Source organism: Mercurialis annua, linkage group LG1-X (assembly GCF_937616625.2).
Source record: "Mercurialis annua linkage group LG1-X, ddMerAnnu1.2, whole genome shotgun sequence".
In the NCBI taxonomy this organism is placed as follows: Eukaryota; Viridiplantae; Streptophyta; class Magnoliopsida; order Malpighiales; family Euphorbiaceae; genus Mercurialis; species Mercurialis annua.
In genome coordinates, this window is record NC_065570.1 from 47317074 (window position 1) to 47327872 (window position 10799).

At 39.9% G+C, this 10799-nt stretch overlaps 1 protein-coding gene across 1 annotated transcript; it reads left to right on the forward strand.

The window, feature by feature from the left end:
* Positions 1 to 273: 273 nt before the first annotated feature.
* On the forward strand, positions 274 to 2111 carry LOC126671873 (uncharacterized). The gene is made up of 4 exons (XM_050365689.1): positions 274 to 457; positions 835 to 1341; positions 1460 to 1671; positions 1791 to 2111. The coding sequence occupies exons 1-4, from the start codon at positions 274 to 276 to the stop codon at positions 2109 to 2111; spliced, it is 1224 nt and encodes a 407-aa protein (XP_050221646.1).
* Positions 2112 to 10799: the final 8688 nt, after the last annotated feature.

Below are 10799 nucleotides of genomic sequence, written 5' to 3' on the forward strand. Positions count from 1 at the left end.
GTACGGCTTTAATTTATTTGTGTTACCTTGTAACTATTTTTTTATTTGCTTTTACCTTGTAAGTAAAGTTAAATTATTTATTGTTGATTAGGTCTCAAATTTGGTCAATTCTCTTGTAACCAACTACAGTTATAATCAAACCATTTGATTTAAATTAATAGGACCGACCATTCAGTTGATAACAACCCTCTATTATTTTCACTATATATTAGACCTGATTTTTGTGTAACTTCAACAAGCATTCATCACCTACATAAACTTAAAACAAATAAAATGGGTCGCAACAACGTATTGGCAATGTGGATTGCGGTGATGTTGATGACTGTGATGATAAATGGAGGAAGAGTCGAAGATATATGTAATACTAGTATACCATTAATGAGCGAATGCCTTTCCGCTGTTGATGGAGATCCCACCACGCAATGTTGCCTTAACATTCAAGAAGCCGACTTGCAATGTCTTTGTAAATTTAAATTTACATTGCGTTTGTATGCCGTTGACATTCAAAAGGCTATGCAAATCCCTACCAAATGTGGCCAAGTCAATCCATGTTCATGATGCCAATTTATGAATTTTAAATTTTTTTTTGGATATTTTAATTACTTTTAATTTTTATTTATTGAATATTAAAGATCTCATATTTAAATGTGATGCTTATGTTTTGTGATAAAGTATTCAATTAATTTGTTTGATTTTTTTAATCTGATTTTGATGCACTTTTCTATTTCACATATTATCAATCAATGCACAATTAGCTATTTATAATTAATAACTTTTTTTTATCATACATACTTTGTATAAAGTAAAAATAGCAATGAAATGCTTCATATGAAGTGTTTAGTCCAGGAGTGTCTGATCATTCTGCTTTGATTGTGACTATGAAGACCCTTGGGAGATTAAGGAAGTCTGGATTCAGGTTTTACAATGTCTGGTGTAAACATGACAAGTTGTTAGAAATAGTTAAAGATGTCTGGGACCTTAATGTGGTTGGGTATAAAATGTTTCAAGTTTATAACAAAATGAAAATTCTCAGAAATTTTTTGAGACAGCTTAATAAAAGTGTGTTTTTTGACATCTCTATGAGAGTTGATGCTACCAGAAAGATGCTGGCTGAGTTGCAAGAGAATCTAATTCTGAATCTAGGGAATAACATCCTACAGGAGGAGGAAAGAGCCATTTCAATCCATCTCTTCAAGCTAATCAGATGGGAGGAAGATATCTTGAGACAGAAATCAAGAGCCACTTGGATAAATCTTGGAGATCAAAATACCAAGTTTTTCCATAATAGCATTAAGCAAAGACAGACTAGAAAAAATACCAGTAATCTCTTCCTTAGAGATGGTACTTTTAGTGATGACCCTGAGCTAATTAAACATGACATCCTGGGCCACTACATGGAGTTTTTTTGGTTCTGATACCTCTGATAGAAATCACACTAATCATACTGTCTTTATGGAAGGGCACTTATTAATAGATGATGATAGAATTGAGATGGATAAGGAGGTTACTGATGAAGAGATAAAGAGGTCAATGTTTTCCATAAATGGGGACAAAGCCCTTGGTCCTGATGGGTTTAGTAGTGAATTCTTCAAGAAGAGTTGGAGTATAGTAGGGCCATGTGTTACTTTGGGAATCATAGATTTCTTTTCCACTAAGAAGCTACTTAATCAAGTCAATACCACCCTTATCACTCTAGTCCCAAAAATCTAGGCCCCTACTACCATAAGTGATTATAGATCAATTGCTTGCTGCAATGTGGTCTATAAATGTATCTTTAAAATCATCACTAGCAGAATCTGCCAAGTTATATAGGAGGGCTAGTAAGGAATACCCAGTCAGCTTTCATCCCTGGCAGAAGCATTGCAGACAATGTTCTTGTAGCTCATGAGATAGTTAATAACTATCATAAAAGGGCTGGTGAATCTTGTGCTATGAAGATAGATGTTAGAAAAGCTTATGACTCCATTGGATGGGATTTTGTAGAACTTCTTCTTTATGGGTTTAGATTCTCCAGGAACATGGTAGAGACTATTATGACTTGTGTAAGATCAGTTAAATACTCTATAATGGTTAATGGAGAAGCTATTGGTTACTTTTGTAATATCCCGTAAAAAACTTAATTTATTTTCATAATTTCCGACAATTTTCTGATCGTTTTGAAGTACAATCGGTGTTATGGTCTGATTCATTTTGGGTCTGGATTGATTTGGTTTTATTGGTTCAACCAATTAATTGCTTTAAATTAAAAATAAAAAAAAACTTATATAAATTTAAGTCATGAAAATCCATGCAATGTTGGCCATTCATATTATTGTATAATTAAGCCCATGCATGCTCCTATATTATTATTTTTTTCTCACGTGAATCATTGGCCCATGCAATATGTTCTTTTCCAAAAGGCCCATGCTTCTTATGTTTCAAATTGAAACAGAATAGGAATTTTAGCAGCAGTATAATCTATGCGACTCTTATTTTCTTTTATTCATTATTTTAAAAATCTTTTTCTTTTCCTTCGTTTAATTTCAAACCCTAGCCGACCCCTTCCCCTCAAGAAGCATTAAACCTTACTCTCACAATCTTCCTCTTGTTCTTTTTAAAGATTTCGGTAAGTTTTGTATTCTTATTTCAGTTTTTGTTTAAGAATGATATTTCGTAATTTGCATCGCTCTCGTTCATTTTTAGATCAAAATCAGTTCCGTTTCGTCCCAGAGATTGTAGACTCACGCCTCTACAAGTTCCAATTTTGATTTCGTTGAACGGTACGCAATCGATCTTGTTTCAATCGCCGTCGTTTTACCGTATGGTTTGTTTCATGTAAACTGTGAATACTTTTCTTGTTCCTGTCGTTTCCCTTCTTTTCTTTTGGCTTTGATTTCATTGCTTAATGTTGTTTGGTCTCAAGGATTTTGGGTAGCTACTTGTTTAATCTCAGTTCTTGATTTGTCTCACGGTTCAATCAATAATTGTTGGTTGGTTACGGTTCCTTCATGTCTTCTTCACTGCCATGTTGTTTTTTTTATTAAAGGGTTGGGATTTTGGTTATCTTATTTGGGCTGTACTCTTTTGTTTAATTGTCCTTGATTATTGTTCTTAAATTCAAGTTATGGTTGTTAATGAATTGATGGCTTTCTTGGAAGTTTAAGCTTCATCTTTTATGTTACTGGAATTTGTTTGAATAAGGGTTTGATGAATTGGAGAAGGAGATGAGGTGGCGGATGTGTGTTGGCTAACTTGACTTGTGTTTGGGCATAAGGCTCTTTTAAGTCCTTATATTGTTTTGATTAAATCATATTGATTCCTTAAAGTTTAACTTTACCTAATAAAATTGGATTTCGTTTTGATTTAAAACTCATATGTTGTAACGATAGCTATTTATAAATTTAGCTAATATAATTACTCGGGTAATTTGATTTAATTAAGAATATCAAATTTGCATAAAATTGGCTAAAGTACATTTTAGTCCCTAATTGGCTTAAGTATACTTTAGTCCCTAATTGGCTAAAGTACAATTTAGTCCCTAAACTTTTATAAGCTTAAAATGGTTAGATTGTTGGGTTGTAACTTAGGTTACTTGGAATTGAAGTTATTGAGTTCCGCTTTTAAAATGGATTATTATTTTATTGAATTATTTTACAAATATAAACTCGGGTTTATATTTGATAATCGTTTTGTGTCGGGTTAGACTGGGGTCACCCGACAAGTGAGGTTAGCTTGGTAGTTAATGATAACTTGGCTAATCCACTATTTGGAAATTAATTATCATTTAAAGTTTATTAAATAATATTTATAAATTGGATTTTAAAGCGAGAACTCAATAGACTTGTATTAATTGGGCTTTATTACCTAATGGGTATTTTTGTGTGTTCTGGCTTGTGTTATTCCGACGTGTTATTTGTGCTAGTCCTATGTGGTGTCTAGTACTCTCTAGAGTTAGGGTCTGTTTTTAATAATTATTTTATTTGTCTAGACCCGTCTATTGTTCGTGCTCCAGAGGCGAACCCGGATTAGTTGCTTGCCGGTATTCACGTGGATTAGCAAGCAGTGAGTTTATATTTACTATTTACCGCTTTATTAAGTAAATTGATATTTTAATATTAAATATATACTGTACGTATATTTCGAACTGTTTTTATATTATGGCATTCTAGTTGGAACATGCTACCTAATGGGCATCATTAGGACTGCGTGCGCACCGGTATTGATCTGGGTAAGGTATATATGGAAATGTGGTAACTCGGTGTGAGCATAGCTCTCGAGACCAGGTAGAGTAACTCGGTGTAGCTCAGCTCTCAGGACTCTGGTATAAGTGTGGTCAGTGGTAACTCGGTGTAGCTCAGCTCTCGGGACCAGACCTATTGGATTGTGATATTTATTTAGAATTGTGGATTAGGGTTCCAACTATTATCCGTAATATTGTTATTAAATGTTTTAAACGTTTTAAAGGTTTTCCACTTAATAAATGTAAATAGTGGTATGAACTCATCTCAGAATATCTGACCCCGTTGTTTTCCAAATTTTCCCCAGGGTTATGATTTGAGAGAGTCTGGTGATCTCCGCATTTACTTTTCCTCGGAGGTTCCATTTATTTTAGTAGTACTGTGAAACTGTTTTATTCTTAGACCGCAGTAGTAACTAGACGTCTTTATTATTATTATTTATTTTGTCGAATTGGTTCGACTGGTTATATTGCTTTGGCATGCTATATTGTTACATTGATTTATGATGAATCTATTTTAGACTCGGAATTGAATAAGCATGTTATATTAACTGTTGAATATTATAACTGCTAGTTTTAGGCTGAAGTCTCGGTTGCCCCCGAGCATTGGTTTTCTGCAGGTTTATGTGTTTATATGTTAAATGAAAGGCTAGCTACGGGTTTCGGTACTACATTACCCATACCCTAGCGCCGGTCGCGATTCATGAAAATGGGTCGTGACAAACTTGGTATCAGAGCTTTGGTTTCAAACCAAGGCCAATTGCTTGCTATGTGTTTACTCTGTTAAGTATGGTTGTGTCTTAGGAACTACTGCGGATATAGGATTCTGTCATGTCTTTAAAACCGTCATCTTTTGATTTTAAAACATTCTGCCTACACCAATAGGATTGCGTCGAGTCAGTCATTGTATGTTGATTTGAAGCTGTTAAATGTTAATTTTATTTCACTTGGGTGAACATTTTATTGCTGTTGATTTCTTGGAAAATCCTATATGTTGCTTGTTTTGTTCATACTTGGGTATGAAATATCTGTTATTTAAAATGTTGTTGTTCAATCTTAGGATATGGACAACGTTGTTCGTACTCGTGCTCGTGCTGCGGCAGAGCAAGAAGCTGTGGCTGATGATGCGATTTCCATGGAAGTCGATCAGAACGTACCACTAGTTCAGGCTAATGCTGGACGTGGTCGAGGTGGAGGTGCTGGCAGAGGTAGAGGTGCTGGTAGAGGCAGAGGAGCTGGTGCTGGTAGAGGTGGAGCTAGAGGACGTGGTGCAGCAGGTGTTCAGGCACCGAATGTGCAGCAGGCACCAGAGGTGCAACAAGCACCAAACATGCAAGCGTTCGACTTCACTACCTTCTTAGCTGGGATTGTCGAGATGCAGAACAACCAGGCTCTTCTGCAGAATCAGTGTACTGTACTGGGTCAGCTAGCGCAGCAACAACAACCTCAGGTTGGTGCTGTAGCTGGTAATGGTGGACTTGCTGGTGTCGGTCACATTCCAACAGACAGAGAGTTGGTCATGATATACTTGAAGTTGAATCCGACTTCTTTTGATAGTACTGGGGATGCTCTTGACTTTTTGAAGGAATTTGAGTACAACAGTCAGAGGATTCAAGCTTCCGATCGTCAATCAGTGATGCTTGTGGAGATGTCGCTGAAGGGTCCAGCTAAGGACTGGTATCGTGATAACATCAGGCCAGTTATGGATACTTTGTCTTGGGCTGATTTTGTGATCAGGTTCAGAGGTTACTATCTACCCTTCTCTGTTACTGAGAGTTTCAGAGAAAAGCTGCTAAATTTGAAGAAGGGGGATAGATCAGTGACAGACTACACTACGGAGTTTGTACGTTTGGGGCGGTTTGCTACAGATCTTCAGGGTGATCAAGAGCGAGTGAACGACCGTTATATTAGGGGTTTAGGCTCGGAGTTTCTCCCTTTGCTGATAGGGACAAACATGGAGTTTGCCCGGTTAGTGGATAGTGCGCGACGGATGGAGAATTCGATGGTTCAGTTTGGGATGATCTCTGACCCTTTCCAGAATCAAAAGGGAAAGAGTGATCTTCCTAGTGGGGGGCAGCAGGCCCCAGTACAGCATAGTAGTGGGAATTACTACAGTGGCTCTTCTCAGGCCAACAGGGGGAGTCGACGGACTCACAACAAAGGGAGGCATAGTGCCAGGAGTGCTCCGTACAGTTCTAGTAGCAGTGGGAGTAACCGTGGTTCAGGACGCGGGCACAGTGTTGGATCGAACATTCCGTTCTGCCAGAATTGCAGACGCAGGCACTATGGTCAGTGTCAGTTAGCTCCTGGAGGTTGTTTTACTTGTGGCCAGCCGGGTCATTTTTCCAGGGAGTGTCCGACATCTGGGCAGCAGATGTCTAACTCCAGTGTGGCGCAGTCTTCTTATCAGCAACAGAGACCTGCGTTTTCACAGTCTGTAGGGTACTCTCAACCTGCAGCATCTTTTGGTGGCCAGCGGGGCCGTGGTTCTGGTGGCAGAGGTTTTGGTGGCCGTGGAAACGGTGGAAGAGGTCCCAACGGTTATGGTACTGGACAGAGTTCGCAGCCGCAGCCGCAGGGTCAGGCCAGAGTGTTCGCACTTACTCCTCAGGATGCGCGTGCATCAAATGCTGTGGTGCAAGGTACCATTCCGATTTCTTTTACTGATGCTTTGGTATTATTTGATGCGGGTGCAACCCATTCATTTGTGTCTACTTGCTTTGCTGGGAAATTGGGTATTGCACCATCTGTTATGAGTGAACCTCTAGTTGTGTCTACACCTATGTCTGAAGGTGTAGTAGTGGACGTCGTTTATCCTTCTTGTCCAGTGGTTATTCAGGGTAGAGAATTATGTGCTGATTTGATTGTGCTTGACGTTCTTTCTTTTGATGTCATCTTGGGGATGGATTGGCTGTCGCGCCATTATGCTTCTATTGACTGTCGAGGGAAGTCAGTTGAGTTTCGGATTCCGGGTGATCTACCTTTTTCCTTTCAGGGAGAAAAGGCGGAGACACCTAAGAATCTGATTTATGCCATCAAGACGAAGCGGATGTTGGGCAAGGGTTGCCAGGGTTTTCTTGCTGTGGTTCGTGATTTGGAGACTAGCAGTGGGGATATGCATAGTGTTCCGATAGTGAATGAGTTCACTGATGTTTTTCCAGAGGAGTTGCCTGGATTACCGCCTGATCGGGATATCGAGTTCTGCATAGATGTTGTTCCTGGAACAAATCCGATTTCGATACCGCCGTATCGGATGGCTCCTGCAGAGCTGAAGGAGTTGAAGGATCAGTTACAAGAGTTGTTGGATAGTGGATTCATCAGACCGAGTACTTCTCTGTGGGGTGCTCCTGTTCTGTTTGTAAAGAAGAAGGATGGTTCCTTTCGACTGTGTATTGACTACAGACAGTTGAATAAGGCAACCGTCAAGAACAAATATCCTCTTCCTCGCATCGATGACTTGTTCGATCAGTTGCAAGGTGCGAAATGCTTCTCTAAGATCGATTTGAGGTCTGGGTATCATCAGCTTCGGATCCGTGATGTAGATGTGCCCAAGACTGCTTTTCGGACACGCTATGGACATTTTGAGTTTCTGGTTATGTCCTTTGGTCTGACTAACGCGTCAGCAGCGTTCATGGATATGATGAACAGAGTGTTCAAGCCGTTTTTGGATCAATTCGTTATCGTTTTCATTGATGACATTTTGATCTATTCTCGTAGTGAGGAGGAGCATGCTTATCACTTGAGGACTATATTACAGACCTTGCGAGAGCATCAGTTATATGCTAAGTTCTCAAAGTGTGAGTTTTGGCTGGAGCAGGTTACCTTCTTAGGACACGTGGTGTCGAAGGATGGGATCAAGGTTGATCCGAAGAAGATTGAGGCGGTTATGGATTGGCAAAGGCCGAGGTCAGTTACCGAGATCAGGAGTTTTCTTGGGTTAGCTGGCTACTACCGTCGGTTCGTGCAGGATTTCTCTCGAATATCTGCACCTTTGACTAAGCTGACACAGAAGGGTGTGAAGTTTGTGTGGACCGACAAGTGAGGAGAATTTCGAGAAGCTGAAGGAGATTTTGACTACAGCTCCTGTTTTGGCGTTGCCTTCTGGCATCGATGGTTTCACAGTGTATTGTGATGCGTCTCAGATTGGTTAAGGTTGCGTCCTGATGCAACATGGACAGGTGATTGCCTATGCTTCCTGACAGTTGAAGAAGCATGAGGTGAATTACCCTACTCATGATTTAGAGTTGGCAGCTGTGGTTTTTGCGCTGAAAATCTGGAGGCATTATTTGTATGGTGCTACTTGTGATATTTTCACTGATCATAAGAGTTTGAAGTATATCTTTGATCAGAGAGAATTGAACTTGAGACAGAGGAGGTGGCTAGAGTTGCTGAAAGACTATGACTGTACTATTCAGTACCATCCTGGTAAGGCTAATGTGGTAGCCGATGCGTTGAGTCGCAAGTCTTCGGGCAGTTTGGCTCATATTTCAGAGGTTGGGCGTAGACCCATGGTTAGAGAGTGGCACAGTTTGATAGCTTCAGGCTATTGCTTTCAGGTTACTCAGGCCGGTAGTTTGTTAGCACATTTACAAGTGCAACCCGTTTTGATTGATCGGATCAAAGCTGTACAAGCTGAGGATCCACAGTTGAAGCGGATTATTGAGGAGGTTCAGCAGGACAGTAATTCTGAGTTTACTTTTGTGGATGAAGTTCTGAGACATGGTTCGAGATTGTGTGTTCCGGATTCAGATGGTTTGAGAGACCAGATTCTGGAAGAAGCGCACAAGTCTGCTTATAGTGTTCATCCGGGTTCTACTAAGATGTACCATGATCTTAAGGGTACCTACTGGTGGAGCGGGATGAAGAAGGATGTCGCTGAGTATGTTTCTAAGTGTCTGACGTGCCAACAGGTGAAGCTGGAGCATAAGAGACCTTTTGGCTATCTACAGCCACTACCTATTCCAGAGTGGAAGTGGGAGCAGATTGCTATGGATTTTGTGGTTGGTTTACCACGTACTCGACAGGGGTACAATTCCATTTGGGTTATAGTTGACCGTATGACCAAGTCAGCTCATTTCCTTCCGATTAAGGTTTCGTATACCGCTTCGAGGTTGGCTCAGTTGTACATCGACAGGATTGTCAGTCTGCATGGTGTACCGGTTTCTATTGTTTCAGACAGAGGTTCTGTGTTTACTTCGAGGTTCTGGAAAGCGTTACAGGAATCCTTAGGTTCTCGATTGGATTTCAGTACAGCTTTTCATCCTCAGACTGACGGTCAGTCTGAGAGGACTATTCAGACGTTGGAGGATATGCTCAGGATGCGTGTTCTCGATTTTCAGGGTAGCTGGGATACTCATTTGCCGTTGATTGAGTTTTCCTGTAACAACAGTTATCATGCGAGTATCGAGATGGCGCCGTATGAGGCTTTGTACGGGCGCAAGTGTAGATCTCCTATATGTTGGGAGGAGGTCGGAGAGCGTAAACTCTCGGGAGCTGAGATTATTCAGATTACCTCGGAGAAGGTACCGTTGATTAAGCGGAGGTTAGAGACTGCTTTTAGTCGGCATAAGAGTTACGCTGATCCGAAAAGGAAAGACATTGAGTTCCAGGTTGGTGATTTCGTATTTCTTCGGGTTTCGCCTATGAAAGGCGTGGTTCGTTTTGGTGTTAAGGGAAAGTTGGCACCGAGGTATATTGGTCCTTGTGAGATTTCGGAGAGGATTGGAGCTGTGGCTTATCGTCTGGTTCTACCGCCAGACATGTCATTAGTACATCCTGTGTTTCACGTTTCTATGTTGAGAAAGTGCATTTCTGATCCTTCGCACGTGATTGTGCCTCAGAGTGTCTAGATTGACCAGGAGCTGTCCTATGAGGAACAGCCAGTTGAGATTGTTGATACGCAGGTGCGTAAATTGCGGAACAAGGAGATTCCGATGGTCAAAGTTCTCTGGCGCAATCATTCTGTAGAGGAGTGTACTTGGGAGACCGAGTTGGATATGCGGAATCGCTATCCTTTTCTTTTTCCGTGAGGTACGATATCTTGATTTTCGGTGACTTTTATGATTTCTTTTTGTGCTACGTGTTGCTCTGGTGGAAATTGCTCATTGTGTTAAATTCGAGGACGAATTTTTAATTACTTGGGGAGAATGTAATATCCCGTAAAAAACTTAATTTATTTTCGTAATTTCCGACAATTTTCTGATCGTTTTGAAGTACAATCGGTGTTATGGTCTGATTCATTTTGGGTCTGGATTGAGTTGGTTTTATTGGTTCAACCAATTAATTGCTTTAAATTAAAAATAAAATTTTTTTTATATAAATTTAAGTCATGAAAATCCATGCAATGTTGGCCATTCATATTATTGTATAATTAAGCCCATGCATGCTCCTATATTATTATTTTTTTCTCACGTGAATCATTGGCCCATGCAATATGTTCTTTTCCAAAAGGCCCATGCTTCTTATGTTTCAAATTGAAACAGAATAGGAATTTTAGCAGCAATATAATCTATGCGACTCTTATTTTCTTTTATTCATTATTTTAAAAATCTTTTTCTTTTCCTTCGTTTAATTTCAAACCCTA

What these genes read in the sequence shown, in the direction of transcription:
- LOC126671873 (XM_050365689.1), top strand. Translation starts at nt 274, where the DNA reads ATGGGTCGCAACAACGTATTGGCAATGTGGATTGCGGTGATGTTGATG. An exon ending in TCAAGAAGCCGACTTGCAAT is followed by an intron (nt 458 to 834) that starts GTCTTTGTAAAT and finishes CTTCATATGAAG; the next exon opens with TGTTTAGTCCAGGAGTGTCT. An exon ending in TAATCTCTTCCTTAGAGATG is followed by an intron (nt 1,342 to 1,459) that starts GTACTTTTAGTG and finishes TCTTTATGGAAG; the next exon opens with GGCACTTATTAATAGATGAT.